General features: G+C 37.2%; 2 protein-coding genes across 12 annotated transcripts in view; both read left to right on the top strand.

Moving 5' to 3' along the window:
* Positions 1-12,010, top strand: part of LOC123880930 (RNA binding protein fox-1 homolog 3) — a 58,979-nt gene extending 46,969 nt beyond the window's left edge. For 2 of the 10 annotated variants that reach the window (XM_045929345.1, XM_045929340.1), the window contains 6 exons: positions 52-196; positions 2,945-3,005; positions 3,597-3,617; positions 6,547-6,719; positions 7,065-7,128; positions 7,220-12,010. In XM_045929345.1, coding sequence (XP_045785301.1) covers positions 52-196; positions 2,945-3,005; positions 3,597-3,617; positions 6,547-6,719; positions 7,065-7,128; positions 7,220-7,264 — 509 coding nt within the window. In that variant the 3' untranslated portion in view covers positions 7,265-12,010. Of the gene's footprint in view, positions 1-51; positions 197-2,944; positions 3,006-3,596; positions 3,618-6,528; positions 6,720-7,064; positions 7,129-7,219 lie in introns of all 10 variants that reach the window. The other 8 variants (XR_006799376.1, XR_006799378.1, XR_006799377.1 and 5 more) reach the window with 8 other exon arrangements.
* Positions 12,011-12,601: 591 nt separating this feature from the next.
* On the top strand, positions 12,602-20,859 carry LOC123880929 (cGMP-dependent protein kinase 1-like). 2 transcript variants are annotated; one of them, XM_045929338.1, is made up of 11 exons: positions 12,602-12,741; positions 14,651-15,012; positions 15,561-15,844; positions 16,137-16,306; positions 16,639-16,877; positions 17,339-17,439; positions 17,832-18,048; positions 18,567-18,798; positions 18,956-19,054; positions 19,300-19,556; positions 20,499-20,859. In XM_045929338.1, the coding sequence occupies exons 1-11, from the start codon at positions 12,637-12,639 to the stop codon at positions 20,656-20,658; spliced, it is 2,226 nt and encodes a 741-aa protein (XP_045785294.1). In that variant the 5' UTR covers positions 12,602-12,636; the 3' UTR covers positions 20,659-20,859. The 2 variants fall into 2 exon arrangements, with proteins under 2 accessions (XP_045785294.1, XP_045785295.1); XM_045929339.1 differs by lacking the exons at positions 19,300-19,556; positions 20,499-20,859 and adding an exon at positions 19,164-19,283.
* Positions 20,860-21,436: the final 577 nt, after the last annotated feature.

The raw sequence follows: 21,436 nt of genomic DNA, 5'->3' as shown, positions 1-21,436 counted from the left end.
TACCCCGTCCCCGCACCCGCATGCCAGTAGCTCGTTGTGTGTTGCATGTAGCCCCCGCGGCGGCGCTCCGCGGCGCGGCCGTGCTGCGCGGCCGCTCACCGCGCCCGCCCGCCGCGCCCGCGCACCCCCACCCCCTCCACTCCGCCGTGATGCCCCGCGCCGCCGCATTCGCCTCGCAGTTGCACGCATACGCACCGTGAGTACTCACACGCACCGCACCGCGCCGCACTACCACACACCCCCGCACCGCCGCACCGCCTCCTCACACGCAAATAACCAACTATATAAACACAACATTTTGCGGCTTTCTAAAAATATTAATAATGCGATTGGAGTACTGCCATGTTATGTGTTTATGCAGTTGATAACTTCTAAATTACCATTATATTTCACCTCATTCAAGCGTGTGTAACCGCCGTCACTAACTGACCATTCTTCAAATGTAAGATTAAATTTTTAATTCCGTAAAAGTAAACCATTACGGATTTGCAAAGCATCACAAAATAAGATGTAACAATCTTTGAATTAAAACAAATAAAATTAATAGCATTACGAATTTTTTGGTGGCTGCACAGTGCACATGTTTTACTGGACATATGAGTATAAAAGCAAACTTATCGCAAATGTAATTTGTACATAGTATTGCTTCTGTATTTTTTGTCTTTATCATCCTTGAAATCCTTCCATTAGAATTTCTGATGCCTCCTGTATGTTAACTTATTATGAAATTTATCCAGTCAATCGATGGGGTATATTTTGAATAGATTATCCATAACTTTGACTTCATTGTTTAAGCAATTAAATATCACTTGCTCTAATGGTGAAATGCAAACATCGTGAGGAAACCTGAATCCTTGAGAGTTCGCCATAATGATCTCAAAGGTATGCGACGTCAGCCAATCCGGTCTGGGCCGTTCTGAGACGAGATCTGTGCTCAGTAGTGTGCCGTCGATGGGTTGATCATGATGAACCAAAACTGTCACATTTTGATCTATCTTTGGCACTTTATAAGCAGATTTTTAGTCAAATGAAAATCTCAAAAAAACTTCAGCAATGCTTATCACGAGTAGAACAACTACAAAAAGGGTTCCGTGCCATGGTACAAAATATATGTACCCTAACACTTATGTAGAACTCTGCAAGTTAATGTGAATGTTTTCCTTTGCTGTGATATAAGGCCTACCTACCTGCTTAATTTCATGATTCTAGGTGACCGGGAAGTACCCTATAGGATTTCTTGACAGACATGACAGATGGACAGACAGACAACAAAGTGATCCTATACGGGCTCCTTATTTACTTTTGAGGTACGGAATCCTAAAAATGTGCTACTACAGGACATTATTGTTTTGTAATAGTATTGTTATTGTGTAATATTGTTGGTTATTAAGTCGTTTGTGTCATACATTTTTTTGTGAAAATATCTCTTTCTTGATATACTTGATAAATACATATTTCGGTTAATCTAAACAGGAGGCGAAGTTTATCCTTTGGTATATTTCCTATCCTGCGATCCCGTAATTAAGCGACCAAGTCCTTATCCACTAATAAGATTGGTACGAACCTAACCTTTAACTTTTATAAGTACTAAACATATTTTTAATTGTTATTTTTAATTAATTATTATTGTGGCTAATTCTGTTGTACACAGTCTCTAAACTAAATTAAAATGAAGGGCCAATTCCTATCCTTTTCATATGCTTAATGCAAAAAGGATAGCATTAGAATTACATTTAGACCTGTCAAGACCTGTTTAGTTTAGTGATTGTGTGCGTCAGAATTTGCCACATTGTTATTAATATGCTAGGATATGCATTTTTCACCTTTATTCTCCTTGATTTCATAAAATAATATTCAATTTTTTAATTCGCTTTAATCAGAATATTTTAGATAGATATGCGAAAAATGCGTAACCTTTCTTGTAATCAGTAAATAGTCCAATGTTATTTTTCTTCTTCCTGTAGATATTGATGTACAGCTTATGTAGGAATAACATTTTGATAATTTTACTTAAAGGAATCCTACTTGCTAAAATTAACTATCGATAGAATTTTCATATCTTGTTAATGAAACTTACTCTATTAGAAATTTTCTTCTTATAATAAAATTGTCTTGAATATTTCGACGCATGTGACTCTTCAATTTACTTCTTTGTCGTAGTTATACTGAAGTTTTCTATTGTAAAGTTTTTTTTTAAATACAAGACTAATTAATTCCTTATTACTAAATTTTGCACATTAGCTTACACTATTTGCATTAGTCACGTAGTTTGATATATCAGTATCAATGTGTAACAGTAATTAATCCTAGTTTCTTGTGAAAGACGGAAAATTAAATATAAGTTGATAAGCAGTTTTCTGAATTTTAATCAGTTAATCAGTTGATAAGAAAGTTTTGGCTTAAAGAAATCCCTGCAAATTAATCACTATATACTTAATGTGGCTAATTCTATTGCACACAGTCTCTACCTATAGGTACTAAAATGAAATGATGGACCTAAGTTTATTGTTATCCCTTTCATAATACTCGCTACGGAAAGAAATAGCACTAGATTTTGAATCTGTTAATTTAGTTTAGAGATTGTGTGCAATAGCTGCAACGTTGCTAATTCTGTTGTACACAATCTCTAAACTAAAATGACAGGTATGTAGTGCTATCTTTTTCCGCAGGGACCATTATGAAAGGGATAGTTTCATATTAAGACCTGACATTTTAACTTCGTTTAAAGATTCGATACAACAGGATTAACCACAATATATTATTTGAATTTCCCCAAAAATTCAATGCTGCTCTGAATGTAAAAGTATATAAAGGATTAAAGTACTTATATCGTTCCTATTTTTAGTACATTTCTATTTTGTACTACTAGGTCTAGAATTGCGATCATTAGTATAGGGAGATCCTTAGTATAGTGTATTACTCATAGTTATTTTTTGATTCGCAGCGTATATTACGACCCGTTCTTAGCTGCAGCTGCTACAGCTGACTCCAACTACAGACTCCAGGTAATTGACGTTGACATATCATTAAAAAGACTTATGTACTAATAAATACAAAAGGTTTAAGTACAAAATAATGAATTATTTGTTAAGATGTGATGCGAACAGCGGTTCCGTGTTCCGCTGAGCCCAGTGTGGTATGTATGAGATTTAAAATCCCACCAACGTTGATAGAAATCGAGGGTCGAAATAAAACAATATCAGAGTAAAAATATGTTTAAAGGTCGAAAATTCAGTACCACCGATTTTAACTTTGCAAGGTTTGCCACTTGAAACGTTTGTTGTAGATAGATGAACATGTACATTGACCTTTAGAAAGAGATACGATTTCGTAGAGCGTTGTCTCTGTTACTCATTCCTATGTGACGTTTTGTGGGTCTTAACGTTTTTTTGCCGGCTACTGTACAATATTTCTTGACGGCTACTGTACAGCTTTGAAACAAAATAGTTAATATCAAGACACGGTCAGTGTGTCCAAGCCAAGTTCTATTTTACTTTAACGCTGAAGAGTTTCGACGCATGGATTCTATCAACGCAAACGTTAGTGAGATATAAAATCTCATACCAAGCCTGGTGACCGTGCGTGTGTTGTTGCAGGCGGCGAAGCCCGCAGCCGAGGTAACGTCGCGCGATAGAGCTCGCGCTCGATATGCGACCAAATTATTCATACCTATCGCTTTCTAATTCATATTCCACCATGCTAGTAAAGTTTGATACATTTTTAATCATTGTGGAGTGAGTGCTGGGATTTTGGTTGCCGTTTTATTATTATAGTATGGTCCCGTTGATTCGTCCACGTAACGCAGGGTGCACAATGTGTTGTGATAACAGATGAACGCGATGGTGCTTTTCTGTTCAGTTGATCCTTGTCTGTTAGTATTGTGGTGGGTGATTTAGTTCTAGGCGTATGCGCAAGCTGTGAGTTTACGAGACGCTAATCGACATCATGCTCCAAGTAGAACATTGAGCCCACAACACTGAACATTTCTTGTCTTTCTATAAACAAACTAACAATCACCAAGTATTTAGTAGTGAGTAGGTGTAATTGTGAATTGGAACTACTCAAGTACTTCATCGTAGTTTGTGTCAGCCATTATTCATTTTCGATTGTGTATTGCATGCCCATCGACTACTGCACCTAATATAACTTTTCTGCATCAAAATTAACGATTCATATTTTTTTAAACGTATAATTTGTTGCAGAAAAATGTATAATTTAACGCGTAGGTTTGTGTTACAAGAACGTTGCATGGTAATGTATATAAAATTCGGTGATATTTTTTTTTGTCTTACTTTGGTTTATTTATAACCGATTTTTTTGAGCGGTTTTTGCTTTACCGATAACTTTCGATAAATCGACTGTTCGTCGTTAAAAAAGTTAAACGCGGTAAGGTATCATCCAAAACGTATCCTTAGATAACATAGTCAAAACTATATCAATTTAATTTAACACAATATTGTATTAAACTCATAATACTAAAATAGCTGTACCTACATGTCGATAGGTATTTCAATTAATTGTAGATATTAAACTTTTAATGAATGTTTGCCTTTGTGGGCTCACTGTTCAAATATTGTAGTTTTAGTGCCTACGTTATTTTTATACCTACTAACATATTATTCATAAATACGACTATATTAGATATTTATTGTAAATATCGTTAAATTTTACAAATTGCTAAAATTCCTTATCAAAAGATATGTTGTATGTCACAGTGCATACACATATAGATAAATAATCGAATCGAATTTTTCCATTCCATTCCTTTCCATCAGCCCGTATGCGTCCACTGCTGGACCTTTCCAAATCGAATCGAAAGCTAATTTATTATTATTTTCACTGAATCAGTCAAACTATATCTACAAAAAAAATTCAGATACAATCTAAGGTGATATAGACTTCCTTTAAGTTCTATAACATAAGTTCCTCGAGCCGAAGAACATTCCATAGATTTCATTACATAGATCTGTCCAATTCTGCTGATTGGATTTTCGTCGTGAACTGTGTCGTCGGTCTTGGCCAGTTCATTGTTTATTTTTATCGCTGTTGTGTACATAATGAATACATACTGTAGGCCACAAATGATCCAGTGTATTGTATGATTGATTTTGTAAATTAATTCAAATTATTTCCACTAAAATATACACTTTGAAAACTCCTTAAAACCAGACAAAATGTGATTCTTTAGTTCATGTAGGTACAATGAAGTGCATGGTTCTGAGTCTCGTCACCTTCCTCGAAACCATTTTATTTTTTAATCATAATTCTTTTCCATATTAAAAATAGTCGTATAGACTTTTTCTATATCAATAAAAATAGTGTCCACTACCCACTACCTTGGTTAAGTTTATTTTTAACCCCCGACCCAAAAAGAGGGGTGTTATAAGTTTGACGTGTGTATCTGTGTGTCTGTGTATCTGTCTGTGGCATCGTAGCGCCTAAACGAATGAACCGATTTTAATTTACTTTTTTTTTGTTTGAAAGGTGGCTTGATCGAGAGTGTTCTTAGCTATAATCCAAAAAAATTGGTTCAGCCGTTTAAAAGTTATCAGCTCTTTTCTAGTTTTCTTGCAGAAAAGAAGGTTAGATGGCCGTTAGGTTCATAATATTATGTCAATTGACAAATGTCAAGCTGTCAAGGTGGACGTTGCGTTGATACATAATTATTTATTTGAAAATGATGTTTTGGAAAACTCAGATAGGTACTTTGGATCGTAGGCGCGGAATAGTCCAAGAAAATCGGTTCAGCCGTTTGAAAGTTATCAGGTCTTTTCTAGTTACTGTAACCTTCACTTGTCGGGGGTGTTATAAATTTTTAATTTACACTTGTTCAAGCAGACATTACGAGATTAAAGGCCTGTTACACCGCCTCCTAATAAACTTTAACGAAGACGTTATGACAGTTTTTGTATTGAGAATTGTAAAGTGTATTGGGAATCTGACAAATGTCTTTATCCATTAGATAAAGTTTATGTGGCGGTTGCATCGGGCGGTTGTGAAACAGGCCTTAAATGGTTTTATAATATTTTGGTGTAGATTAAAATATCAATACTCTGGTGGGCGGTTCTATTGACTGGCCTTCGTATTTACATGAAGTACAAATTAATCACAACTAAATATTTAGACGAGCCCATTGGCTACTATCGCCTGAGCTATTGCTTCTTTCCAGCAGCTCAAGCGCCTGATTTTAGCAGCCTAGACATTCATCCAGACACTAGAGCATCAGAACGGATGCATTTGAGCTTTTCATAGCTGCCTTAGAGAAGCTTGAGCTTCTTTTTTAGGCCAGGTATAAGTAACGAGGATATTTTTGGTAATATTTATACAGACCTTGAGGTTCCATAGGACATTGTTTTCCTTGTAGGTGTCTATTAGCAGAAGACATTTACCATTTAAACAATCAATCACGACCCGGCTTTAGATGCTATGGCTGCTGGAGTGGTGAGACCCTCAGGTGATAGTAGCCAACGTGCACCGAGCAAAAATAAATATACGCACAAGCAAATGATACATTAGAGGTCGTATTAGGAATCGGCGTGGTTGCAGGCGGCGGCCGCAGCGGCGGCGGCGGCTGCCCCGCTGCTCAAGTCGCCGCTGACCACGGCGCAGCACGCGGCGGCGGCGGCCGCGGCCGCCAACTACGGCGCCGCCGCGCGCGCCGCCGCCGCCGCCGTCAGCGCGCAGCCCGCGCCCACCGCTCTCACGCCTTTAGCCGCCACGTGAGTTCTGTTTTACAATTATCACGTTTTTATTAACTCGCATTCTTGGAGGGTCTGTTTTTCTGGCCGCAAGAAATTTTCGTTTTAAGGGTTCCTTCCGTACCACAAAAGTAAAAACGGAACCCTTATAGGATTACTTTGTTGTCTGTCTGTCTGTCTGTCCGTCCGTCCGTCTGTCCACCTGTCCGTCTGTCTGTCGAGTCTGTCAAGAAAACCTATAGGGTACTTCCCGTTGACCTAGAATCATGAAAGGAACTAACAAACAGAGAGACGACAACTCTCTGTTTGCTAGTTTGTTCGTCTGTTCTTCATGTTTCAGATGATAATATCATTTTCTTATTTTAGGTACGGCAGGGAGTATGCAGATCCGTATCTAGGCCACGGAATAGGTCCGGTGACGGGATACGGGGTAAGAATATTTGTATACGTGTTCATTTATCAGTAGGACATCTCCGTTAGATTGATAGAGAAGAATTACATTATCATGTCCGTTGTTGCAGACTGCCGTCTACAGAAGCGGATACAACAGGTTCGCACCGTACTAAGCCAGTGGAACAAAGTAGAATTTTATTACTCGAATATGTAACTACCTTCGTCATTTTTACGTAACATGACAATGAACTCTCTTTGTAAACGTACAAAAATAATTATAGGTATCAATAATAGTGCTAGCCGATTACTGTTTAAGTGAGCTTGGATAGCAGTCGATAGGCCGGCGACGAGCCCCCGGGCCCGGAACTTATGAATACCAAAGTCATTACAATTTCTAACAGAAATAGTTTATTAAGTTGAACGGTAATGTAAATTGTGAGAGATGCATATATACAAGTGCGAGCAGCTAACGGAAAGCGCATTCGTTCTTTTAGATATTTGTAAGAGTTACTATTTTACTAATACACGTGAGTGAAAATTAATACCTGCATATTATTAATGTACGGTATTATAGCGTAGTTGTTACATTCATACGATTGACAATAGAATATTTTCATGTAACGATATTTAGTGAGCTTTGCACTTGCATATCATAGTGAATTGTAAATATTGATTTCGAACACATTTTACTACATACTTTCAATTTTGCTGATCATTATGAATAGGCTTTCCAAGTGTGTAGTGCGCTGCAATTCAATTTTTAATGAACTGTTACTAAAGAGATGTATGCCGCGACCCATTTCACGACTACGTGAAATTAATCGAGCGTGTAGTAAAACTGTTTTCATCTAAATTTCTTTCATCGTGAAATATTATTTTTGATACTGTTTTTATTTTATCTGTATTGTATACGTATAACCCTAAAATTAAAGTTAAAGTTGTTTGTATTCTAGTATGGAATACTCATTCTCGTATCTAATTTCAGTACATAGGTAGCTGTTTTGTAGTATATTTTAATAACGTTTACAATGTGGTGCGAACAGATATTGGTGCCATTTATTTGGTTGTTATTTACACGTAGTCATAAATCTAAATTGAATATTACTCGGCACTATTACGTTGCATAACGAGGTATGTTACGCAAACGTTACAAACTACAGTAATAAACGATTATTTTAAAAAGACATTTTTATAAAACGCAGTCATGTAAAAATGTCGCAAGCTTAAAGTTCCAAGATGTTTCTGCCGCATTTTTTCGTAGATTGCAAAAGCAACATAAAATTTTGATATTTTTTGCTATCGAATTATTATCTATATCAAGCCCCAAGGTAGGTAAGATATGTTGATTGAAACTGCGATCCTCGCATTCATTCAGGTTGAGAAAATTTGAGAAAGAAATAATCAAAACTGAAATGAATCAAATTTCAATCGCGAAGATAGCAAAGATTGCATTAAACCAGCGAACGACAAAGTCCGAGTAATAAGCTCTACCATTGATGGCCGTTTTCATAACGCAATGAATTGAACACTGTCAAGTAGCCTTAGTATGAGATTTGACATTTCACCAACGTTGATGGAATTCGAACATCGAAATTCGAAACACTTTAGCGCCAAAGTAAAATGGGTCTTAATTGCTTTGTTTTATAATTAGCTCAAGTTCGTCCATAGGTACATTTACAGCTAGCACTCAGAACGGAAACCTGGTGATATTCAAATCGGTGGTACTAAATTTTAACTTTAATTAAATTCATCCATTCTGACCATTCCATTTTAAAGTCAAAGTCACAATCATTTACTCAAAGTAGGTACAATTGTACTCCTTTTGATGGTCGAAATTGTTAAACTCTCGAATTTCATTTTACTATGTCGTTATTTGACGTTTATTGACGTTCGAATTCTATCAATGTTTTGGTGAGATTTAAAATTTCATACTATCCACACTGTTCACTTTCTATAATAGATTGGACTCCTTAGGATATTTTACTTTGGAGTCCTTTAGAGTGGATCGACTTGTTTATCGTCGTTAGTTCTATAATGTAATTTTATTGAAAAAATAGTTATATCGCTTTAGATGTAGTGTTTAAGTGAAAAGTACTCCATGGAGTTCTTACATATCACTGAGATTTCTCCTTGTAATTATGTTTTAATACTACTATAATTACTGTATCTAATTAACACTGCTGTCTATCTATGATACCTTCATTTTATGGAACAAATATGTGTACGGGTCCAACCCTTTAGACATCGTAATGTTTAGATCTAACTTTTGCATTAGGATTGTAAAATATTGTAACATCTATGAATTCGCTCAACGTTTATACCAAAGCACAAAACCCATCGATTCATACGTTCGCGGCGCTTTGCATGTCATTTATTTCTTCTCATTAGATTTAATAGTCTTTCAGTTAGGAAAAACTTAAAAAATCTGCGAGTAGTTTATTGATATAATTTGGTCAAAAACAAATTAGTAATTACGCTCGTTTTAATTTTAATTTCGTTATATAGAGATAGTTGGTGCCTGAATATACATATTTTGGTGTTCAAATATGTTACAGAAGATCTGAAACAACTTCAGCTTATGGTGTTGTTTGATGTTTTTGCCGTTCCGGAGGAAACAAGCTCCTTCGTTGTTTCGTCTGATCCGTCTTCAAGGGTTTTCTTTTCCCGTACATTTTCATGTATCGTGGTTTACCGTCATCATGACATATCAATATAACCGCATGTTGCCCGTGTTAATATTATTATCTTCGTTGTTAATTCGTAAGACAGCGCGGTGCCGTCTACAATAGCTTTAACTTGTATAAATATAGGCAAACGTTTGGCTCGCTTGTTACTCTGATTTACAAAAGATATTTGAAATTATACATTCACCGGGCGGGCGACATAACATATGTTTCAATTTTTAGGATTTCTAGTCTTTTTGCGCACAATCAATATAGGTTTAAAGGTGCTTGATAGTTACGAGATACATTCGTATATCTGATTTAGAACTCGTAAGGTTTTATTTTGTGTCATATTTTCTGATCGCCGATCTGGTATTTCCCTCACCTAGTAGTGCCACTGGCTTTTTATTTTAGGTTAAATTTTATTATTAGGATACGTAACTATAGTCATGTTGCAGCTTCGAACAAAACTTGTGCTTTATTGCTAAAATACTCATGCGTGAATGTATCATTTTAGGATAATTAGTTTTCCTAGTTTATTATTGATTTTGTAGGCTTTTTGTAATGCAAGTTTCTTTTTAAGTACATAAACTGAAGTACATGTGATTCTTTATGATGATTCTTTATGATGATTCTTTATGATGATTTTTTGATGATTTTGCTGAAATCGACAATGTCACAAACATTTTTGTAATCAATTATTATTTTGCTATATTGTGCCAAGTAGACGCAGCGCATTTTAGACAAGCACTGAAACAAACTCGAGGCAGGACGAGATTAGATTTAAGATAAGCGAGCTCTCTGGCTGTCCCTGTCCAGCCTAAAATCGCCTCGTCTACTTGATTTTACCTTCTCTCTAGATCAATGCTGATTTTTACATTTGTTATTGTTTCATTTTTTACGTGATTTTCTTGGAATATAAAATATAAATCAGAATATACGAAATGAATTATTAATATTTTAGGTGTTTCATAATCTAAGCCAAATTGTTGTTACTCGGAGAAAAATCTGAATTTAAATGACATATCTGACAAAATGGTTAGTGTGCTACAATAAGGTTTTGAAAAGAATTCATCAAAATCAATGTATTATAAATATAATAATCGTTAAATTAAGGATAATATTGTGTATTTTGTATCAACAATTGTTTCTCGTTTTTTATGAGATGTTAAATCAATTCGGAACCGTTCATTCTATACCGCTGTGCACAAACGCGCGTGGCTGCCGTCGAGCCGCGCGCGCGACCGCCACGCTGTAAATAGTGTTATCGGCGACGCTGCCGCATGTTGTGCGACTTATTTGGACCTTAGGGGTTATATTGTTAACGTAGCGAGATAATAAGTATCACTTGTTCGTCAATTGCACTCATCGACACTTCAGTTAGCGTAGTTTACTCAGATTAGCAGGGTCAATGTTAACGCGTGTCCAGGTAACTTTATAGTTGGGATCGTAGCCGTGCCGCCGAACTCATGATGTACGATACTGTAAATTATACGGGCACGTCTACGAATCTAAATTTAATTGATTTACGTAGCGCATTCCTAACGAAAGCACTTATGACTTGTGCTTCGTTTATTCGAGCTGATGATGTGGCATTATGTTACCGAAACATAACCAAGGGCGAGATAGGTACGTCCGATCAAGATAGTGAGTAGAATCAACCGGAGCTCCGCGAGCTAACTCGAGTTAGCGTTTCCATCGTTTGTTGTGGGCGGTTGGTCCGCTGGCTGTCGTGCGCAGATCTGCCTGTCGCAACGCGAGCGTCACGCGACCCTGCATAGACCAGTATTTAGACACTAATTACCGTGCTCAATTTCCGTATCTGTATGTTGTACGTATAATGTTAAAACTTAATGTTTTAAAATTTTTTATTAAACCTAAATACCTATAACGTTTGTTATACCTAATGGATGTCTTCCGTTTGGCACATTTTATAGAATCAATGCACATTAATATAGCGCGGAAGCCCAAACGCCGCTGGGCGAATTTTTTCTTTTCGTGTTATTGTCAGATGTTTCGAGCCGAGTGCACAGCGACTTTTCTCTTGAGATTTGTGATAAAGTAAATAATGAAATGATTTTTTTCTTCTTTTTTTCGTATGAAAATTTAATCAGATAATACAGAGCTGATTTTATCTGTACTATTGTAAATATATATATTTTTTTTTAAATGGAAAATGTTGAATGAAGTAAATCATTTAAAGCCTTTGGCATTGTGTACTCATTTACGTTATTAATAAATTATAGTATGAATTGATTTGTGTTTTCATTTAGGAATATGCAACCTTTTGTGATTCAAGTTATTGCATAAGTAGTTAAAAGAACATTAGGATTTATATTTTATTGCATATTTTAAATACAGCGATCAATTGAAGACAGCCGTAAAACGCGATGCGGCATCGAAAAAGTCGCCAAAACTAACGATTTTCAATATCACGATCCAGGCCGACAAAATGCTATGCAGCATTGATGCCTATCGCTGATGCTAACAGCATCGTGTTTGCTATGGCCCTTAGAAAACATAGGCTGAAATGATCGTAGCTAAATCGTCAGATTCGATAAAATGTTATAGGTAAGTGAATTCGACACGGTTTGAAGTATCGGTAAATAATGATTGCTTTATAATGTGAATAGTTTTGATTTGGTGGAAAGATAATATTTACACTGATAAGATTGCAAGGTTCTTTGATAATAAACAATCGTCTTTAGTACGGAATAATTAAAACAATCAGCATGGCAAGATTATCTAGTGAAGCGATAAGGGCTGCGCGTGCGCAGCTTGAAACAGTCTTCTGAATAACGCGATTGCTTCGCGTCGCGTCAAGCTTCTTCATGGTTATAATTATTGTAATGTACAAATTAGGACTGCTTTAAGCTATCAATATGGTGTTGTGTCGGCCCTTCAGATGGTCGTCGAAAGGAGGGTTCAATCTTACTACCCGCTCACAAGATCGAGGTAACACCGACGAAAGAAGAGGAACTATTACTGTAAGTATCATTCTTGCATTTGCATTATTATTATCACAACTTGATTATTATTTGTTGAATAAACCTACGCAGGAAATGACTCAATTCTGAGAATATTTCTGTAATAAAAATAAAAGACAATCGAAATCGCAACGTCGTCATGCGTCATGGTGTGATTCTCAAATCTCATTAGGGTATACCTACCTTCCTAATCTACTGGCCATAATAATCACTTGAGAGTGATAGTTTTTTCGAAAGGGAAAAAGCTGAACCCTACCTGCGCTGCAAAATTTTTTCGTATAGAATTCTGTGACATGGAAATTGTAGGTGTGAAGCCGTTCGTGCTACATATTTTTTTTCACGACTGCGTGCAGGGCTCCATACGATTTCCATATGTAAGTAGGTACGTACGTATGTCTCAGAATTTTGCGGATCAAATCGAGCGGTGAAAATTCGTAGTGCGGGCTCACCCTTATCGTTTTGGTAGTACAATACCCAGAACTAATGAATGCTTAGCCGGCTAGGTCTATGTTAGTAGGTAATAAGCTAAGCTGAGTTCTAGTTGCATTGCATGGTACAATGTCACATAAGTAGGTAGGTAGGTACCTACATTTTACAAGCTACAGTGCCCTTGAAAAGTTGCATCTTACAAAGCACAGTTCCCGCGTAACAAAAGTTAACGCTGCACAGTAGTGGGTAAGAAAGGTCGTAGGTGAATATGGAGTACCAGTCGGTCAGGCCGGGCCACTCCGCTCAACCACACCGTGGGCTCAACTCATATTCATCTTTTGCAACACGATCTGTAGCACTTTTTTAACTGTAGGTATCTACTTACCACCTTATAAGTAATATATGTACATTGTACAATGTACATAGATAGATTAGGTAGGTACCTACTACGTAACCAGGCACTCAAGTAAATCATGAACGCTTGCGCTGCTAGAAATCACCGACCAACCGCGCGCCGTAAATAGGGGGTTGGATTAGCCACATTGTGAAAGGAACACAACAACAGCGAAACAAACTAGAAGGAAGTGTATGATCGTCCAAAACAAGCTTTGATGGAGGATAGGATTACGTGCCTCAAAAGAATGCTCAGAATCACTCAGCGAGCGATGGAGGGAACTATGCTTCGAGTTACTCTACGTGATCAAATCAGAAATGGTCAGGGCACATAATTCGAAAAACCGATAGACGTTGGGGTCCCAAGGTGCTGGAATGGCGACCTCGCACCGGAAAGCATTGGAAGACCTCCCACTAGGTGGACGGACGACATCAGGCGAGTCGCAAGGAGCCGCTGGTCCAGCGACGCAAGACCGTGGCGTGTGGAAGTCCTTACAAGAGACCTATGTCCAGCATTGGACGTCTTATCAGTTTTTGATGGTGATCATGATGATAATACATGAAATAAAGTCAAGGAGGTAGCTACAACAGCTCCAACACGTTCGGAATGGGACAATAGGTACTTAAGTAGTAGCTACTGTACCCGTCCTAAGCCCGTCCGTTTAGACTTTAGGACATCAGGGCTTAACCCAGATAATAGTTCGGTAGGTACCTACCTAGGCACTTTGTAACTTAAACACATATTAAAAAAAATAGGTACATACTTAGATACATATTTAAAATATCTAAGTAGTTAGGGTAAATAACTTTACAAGGTGCTTGTATATCGGTAAAAATCAAATCATTTAATTCTGATAAATTACTTTATGATAAAATGAAATTGCCAAGAAGATGGTAAGAATGATTAAGCCTTGCACTGATAAGACTATTTACAAGAAATACTTAATAGGTAATTTACGGTTACAAAGGTAAATAATAAACAATTTTTTCTTCGCTAACCCTATAGGAATATCAAGAAATGTTAGAGCACCTAGTTACCAACAAATTTTATTTTAGACAAATTGCTCACACCTAATAAATATTACAGAAATTACCAGAAACTATTCCCGATGGACCCAGGATTGACGGCACTATTACAAATGGAATTGTCACGATAGTCAAAAAAAAAAGTATCACATTATCAGTTGACCCAGGAGAATCTAGCAAAAAATCTAGTTACATGAGCATACAAAGTGAAAAATCACGGCATAGTTACAGAGACTCCGAAGGCGAAGGATATTTAAACGACCGGAAAAGCAGTACTGGTCGGAAAACCATTTCAGATTTGGTCCAAACTGATCCTGATAAGCGAAATCAAAGGAAGCGAGGCATTATTGCTCCACATGCTCCTCCTGAAATTGGACGATTTAGTGGCGACTTACAGTATGAAAAATTTGTAAAAGATGAAAAGTAAGTTTAAAAACGTCCATACCTCCTTATTTATATACTTAGTAGGTAGGTACATTGGTCTACGCTATCGTCTAGTGTATTCGATTCCCGACTGGGTTAAATAATTGAATTCAAACTTAATTAGCGAAGAATGTGTGGAAGGCTTCAAGTAGTAATTAAAAAAAACGATTGCTCTGCCATGCCAATTAGAATATTTAAAAAAAAATTATAGGGTTATGGTGGAACAACAACTTACATAATTATGTACACAAACCCTGAAAACATTACACTCCTTTTTTGGGCAACCGTAACCGTGTCAAAAATATATCTTTTACACGGTTATCTACTAGCGTTCCGGTACGACGCAAGTTAAAACCGATTAGGACTGCCATGGTTAGAGCGAGCTTCTTCGCTATACCTACATTAGGAGAGATTGAGTCCTAACAAAAAGTAGTTCTTGCGCTTTCTTTTTTTAGAAAAGTATATACTTGAGCAGATAGGTAAATAGCCTTTATTTCGGTTTACAACAACGTACCTACTTAGGTGCCTATAAGGATTTATTTTTACAGGTCGGCAGAACTAATAAAAAAAGCTATCATGGCTAATGAGTTCTTGACTAACATAATGGACGAGCAACGTCTTTTCGCAGTGGTAGAGGCCATGAGTCCACAAGAGTTCCCTGCGGGTAGTCTCTTGATCCGCGAGGGAGAGAGTGGAAGCCACTTATTTGTCTCTGCACACGGACAATTTCAAGTACTAAAAGGAGGCCAAGTTGTCAAAAATTTCGGATCTGGAGAAGCATTTGGCGAACTCGCAATTTTGTATAAAGCGAAAAGATTTGCTTCCATAAGGTGTAAGTTTTTCTTAAAGTTTTGTATAGGTACCTACCTCTTCTCTATTAGACAATTTTAATAAACAAATTAGTAGGTAGGTAAGTAGGTAACTTCTCGTAGGTACCTACCAAATCATAAGCAGGTAGATAAATTATGCATGACCCATAGACCAATGCATAGACCTATAATACCAGGAACATGCAAATTGTCACATTTACCTTGAGAAGCAATGTTTTATTGAATAGCTTATCTTTTACCTAAACACTTATCTATAAATAAAATATACACATAGTTTTTATTATTAATTTGTAGGTTTAACAGAGGCAAAAGTATGGACACTGGAACGACGTATATTTCAAAGAATTATGGTGCGCAGTGGGCGCCAGGAACAGGAGGACAACGTCCGATTCCTGTCATCTGTACCCCTTCTCCAAGGCATTCATCCAATAGAATTAACAAAGATTGCCGACTTTTTAAAAAGGGTTTGTATTCTTAACATACCTACATATGTAAAGCAGGACGTACAATGACCCTAAGCCTCTAGAATCGCGCGGCCTGAAAGATCGCTTCTTTTTCAGCAGCTCAGCGTCTGAGTTTTAGGCTTCCATCAAGACGGTGGGAGCTGGTCAGGGCGGGCGTCCGAACGGAAGCATATTTTGAGCATTTCAATTTCATGCTAGATAGCCAATGTGCACTCAAGCATTAGTTAGTCATACATATCTGTGGACTTAGAGTGGTCCAATGTTAAAATATTGGTTTCTAATCTGGTTAATGAAATTAAAACTAAAATTTAATAAAATTTTAACATTACCAGGAGTTCTTTTTGGAGGGAACAGCGGTGGTTCGACAAGGAGACCGAGGGGACAAATTCTATATAATCCGTGGGGGTGAAGTGGTGGTGACAAAACGCGAGGAGGATGGAAGCGAGCGTCGCGTGGGGTCTCTCGGCCGAGGAGACTACTTCGGCGAACAGGCGCTGCTGCACGAGGATCGCAGGCTAGCGACAGTTACCGCCTTGCATAAAGGTGTAGAATGTCTCACTCTAGAACGCAGGTATGCATATCTACAAGCTTATCGCAGATAACAGCCACAACGCCGCAAGAGCTACATGCACCTCGAAAAGACGAATGCAATATCAGCCAATTAATTATTCGGCTTGACGAGGGAACACTGATGACGTCGATCATATTTTCAGTACTTACTACTTACTGAAAACCCCATGATGTGTTGGTTTGCCTCTAATATGCGAAATTAAAATGAAAGAAATTGATTTCGGGGGATGGGGGTTAATGTTTATACCGAATCCCATTAGAACATTTTTAACCCAACTTAATGGCGCACCTGGTCAGTAAAATTTTACTTTTGAAATTAACACAGAATTCAATAGAAAACAGGAATGCAAGCGTAGAACGCAAAATTTTAGTCTTAGTAGGTAGGTAGGTACAGAAACAAAAACGTAAATCTATGGACGATTTCTACGTCACGTAAAACAAATCTTTATTGTTTCTTTACAGTCATTTCACTGAGCTGCTAGGTAACTTAGAAGAACTTAAAAATGTGAGGCACTCTGACTCAAGACCATCACAACAGAAAAAAGCATCAGTGGTTAAAAGTGGTAAGGGTTTACTTATTTGTAATAGGTATAATATTTTATCAGAGTGCACTTCTTCAGCACTCGATAAAATATTCCCGTAGACATTCAGCATGAAATATAAAGTACCAATGGTATATCTAATGAAAGTTTGTTAGCAGTTTTGAAGACTGAGGGACTTTTAATGTATAGGTATCTAAATATAACTTGAACTGTAAGTTATTACTTGAAGTTATTGCACCGATATAACCTATGTATTATATAGCTAAAATTTAAAATCCTATGTATCTATTCAAAATCAAAAAAATATCCGAATAGTTTAAAACAATCTGAAACCGCAGAAGATCTTATTTATACCTACAACCTTATATCATGTAGGTATATACAAAACCTTTGTATCTATTATTTTGTGATAGAGTTTGAGTTCGTGGAGCTAAAGGACCTAGAGATCGTGGGCACTATGGGTGTGGGTGGATTCGGGCGAGTCGAACTTGTACATTACAAACGAGATCCTTCACTGACGTTCGCTCTCAAATGTCTCAAGAAAATTGACATGGTTCAGCAGCAGCAACAAGAGCATGCTTTCAACGAGAAAAACATTATGATGGCTTGCAATAGCAGATTTATTTGCAGGTAGGTACGTTCGTATAAAATCAACGGTTTCGTAGCGGTCTAAAATCTGAAGGTTTACGAACTACGCGCTACGGTACTAGTCGGACTAGTTACTCCTGCCGTGACGATTCGTATTATTGTCGTACCTACTCCTACCTTACTTAGAGGAAGCGCTGCTCGAGTGGCGTTCCAATGGCAGCAAGGATGGTAGACCCACTAACACCTGAACTCCTTCAGATTAAAATAATTAAATAGGGTAGGGGAACCGGATAGAGTCCAATTAGTGGAGTTGCAAGACAGGGTGCCAATATAGATACATTTATGTTCTTGTAAAAATCAAAAACGATAAATTGTTAGAATATACTTCTAATATAGTCCATTTTTATAAAATGTGAGATTTAAAATAAAAAGTTTACTAGTTTATTTTTAATCTCTTACTGTCATTCACTCTCTACGACCCTACCTGCTCATCCGCAATATTATAGTACCTAGGTAGATGATCTCCATTCCATTGAACCATATCATCTTATTCTTCACAGGCTATATCGTACCTTCAAAGACAACAAATACATCTACTTCTTGATGGAGCCGGTGTTGGGTGGAGACGTATGGACTATTCTGCAGAAACAGCGATACTTTCCAGAAAACGTTGCGCGCTTTATGTCTGCTTGCGTCGTGGAGGCGTTTCAGTATTTGCACTCTAAGGATATCATATACAGGGACTTGAAGCCGGAGAATTTGATGCTGGATAAACAAGGATATATCAAATTGGTAGGTTTATGGTCTTTATTTAGTAACATGTGACATGTTAGAAAACGAACCTCGTAGAGAACTTTATTGATATTTATTGAAAATGCTTGCGAAAATTTATTCTTTCGAATATTTTGATATCTAAACTCGTATAAATCATAATCTGTGTTTATTTCAGGTTGATTTTGGTTTTGCGAAACGGCTTTCAACGAATAGCAAAACTTGGACATTTGCGGGTACGCCTGAATACGTCGCGCCTGAAATTGTGCTTAACAAGGTTAATATAAAAATGATATAAAATATTGGATATTATTAATACCCTAAAAGCCCTACGGGCTCGTGATCCATAGATTGGAAGTTATTTAATAAAATTGTAATAATATCAGGGCCACGACCGTGCAGTACACTGCTGGCCGCTGGGCATGTTAACTTTTCCACTTTTATCAAGCACGACCGCCAAATCGCTTACAGGCTCTTGGTACATACGTTGAAAGTTCTGTAGTAAAATTGTATTTCCATCAGGGCCACGACCGTGCAGTAGACTGCTGGGCGCTGGGCGTGTTCATCCACGAGCTGTTGGTCGGCAAGCCCCCGTTCCGCGCGGCCGGCGGAGACCACATGAAGACGTACACGCTCATCTTGCGCGGCATCGAGCCTGTGACCTTCCACCCCCGCGTGCCCAAGTCTGCGCAGCTCCTCATCCGCAAGCTTTGCCGAACCGTGCCTGCAGAGCGGCTTGGATATCTGAAGAATGGAATTGTGGACATTAAGAATCATAAGTATGTACATACTAGCTGGTGCCCGCGACTTCGTTCCCGTGGATATAAATTTATCGAAAATCCCGTGGGAACTCATTGATTTTCCGGAATAAAAAGCAGCCTATGTGTTAATTCAGGCTATACCTAATCTATCTCCATTCCGAATTTCAGTCAAATCCATGCAAGTAGTTTTTGCGTAAAAGAGTAACAGACATACATACATCCATTCGCATTTATAATATTAAGTAGGATTGTCTTTTACGTCTACATTTTTTTTCTAAGTTCATGTAAGTACCTAGGTATGTATAAATAAGAAAAAAATAATATTCGATAGTTATAAAAAGTGGACCGACTCGATTTTGAAATTCTTTGTTATTATTAACCAACCTATATTGAGTGAAAAAAAAAGATCAAAATCAAATTTTTCAAGATGCTATTGTGAAATTCTTTGCTATTGGATCGAAGTCTTTGAACATCGATAACTGGCTATCATAAAAAAGGAAGCTCTTGCCATAAACATATCCGCCGCGTAATGAGCGTGCATGAATATAAACCATATAAATAAGTTTCTCTTCTTTAGCATGGTATACAACAGAGATACACGCATCTGTTTTCATTAGTTGATCGGTGTTTGAATGGTACACCGTACAACAAAACTAAATTCTTATAGTTTATAAAAGTCATATAATTACCTTCGCCGATACCATTGCGCAAAAAATGAGCTAGCAAGAGAAAATGAACTGCGTTGAAATAGGTACAATATCTCGCAAGTTTTTTTGCGTTATGACTCTACCAGAATATCATGTATTCTGATGATATGACACAATGAAGCCAGCATCATTCTATCATTTATTTTAGCATCATCTCGACTAATTCCGTCTGCCTTAGCGAATACTCACATGAATGTTAGTGTCAATGTTTGGTATCTTTAAAATTTATTTACCTTGTCTTTTTTTTACACAGATGGTTCCTCGGCTTCGACTGGGAAGGTCTTCGGGAGGGCAAGATGAAGGCGCCTTTGATACAACCCGTCGCAAGCGATCTCGACCTATCCAACTTCGAGAAATATCCGAAGGATAAATTACCTCCTGACGAGACCTCTGGATGGGATATTAATTTTTAGAGATATTATTAGTACTCCCACATTACTATCATACCTATATTTATAGTATTATTATTTAATACTGACACGTTTTAAACCTTTTTAAGAAACCTAATCATCACACTTAATTCTATTCATTTATTTCTATGTATTTTAAAGCAATACCTACCGTGATATTAAAAACTTGTAGAAGAAAGGACAATAAAATTATTGAATTTCTAATATGGCTATTTTTTTGTCACTTTATACTAAAATAAAAACGAATTCCTAGCGAAGATTGAGAATTTTGAAAAGTTCGTTAAATTACTTAGCAAAGTTGTTACAGTACCCGGTTGGAAATATTGTACATCCACCTTTAGAAAGAGCTAGCGGTTTCGTAGAACGTTGTCTCCGTCGTTGAGACCGACAAAACGTCATATAGGTATGAATGACAGAGACAACGCTCCAAGTACAAAGCCGACATCCCTTTATAAAAGTCGATGTACAATATTTATTGCCCCATACAATTTTGGTCAAGTAGGAACAACGCTGCTAATTAACTTATCGACAGATTATAGAAGGATTGATTATTAATTTCGGCTGTTAATCGGTTTTGTTTTGGAAAGTAGTGTAATGAACGCTCAAACAGTTTAACTAACCATGAATGTGATCATGTGAGTTATAGAAGACAAATTATGGCATAGTGTTCCATAAAAAGCTTAAAATTATTTCTGGAAACTCATTCAAATAATTCTGCATTTAAACGAATATTCATAATATTATTATGGTTGATTAACCCTCACAAAAATAAGAGCTAAAA

The sequence above is a fragment of the Maniola jurtina genome, chromosome 3, assembly GCF_905333055.1.
Source record: "Maniola jurtina chromosome 3, ilManJurt1.1, whole genome shotgun sequence".
NCBI classification, from domain to species: Eukaryota; Metazoa; Arthropoda; class Insecta; order Lepidoptera; family Nymphalidae; genus Maniola; species Maniola jurtina.
This window is presented reverse-complemented; position numbering and strand designations above follow the sequence as displayed.

Excerpts from the sequence above, each read along its gene's own strand:
- LOC123880929 (XM_045929338.1), top strand. The coding sequence starts at position 12,637 with ATGGTGTTGTGTCGGCCCTTCAGATGGTCGTCGAAAGGAGGGTTCAAT. Across the intron at positions 15,013-15,560 it reads AAATTTGTAAAAGATGAAAA|GTCGGCAGAACTAATAAAAA; the intron begins GTAAGTTTAAAA and ends TTATTTTTACAG. Across the intron at positions 16,878-17,338 it reads TGTCTCACTCTAGAACGCAG|TCATTTCACTGAGCTGCTAG; the intron begins GTATGCATATCT and ends GTTTCTTTACAG.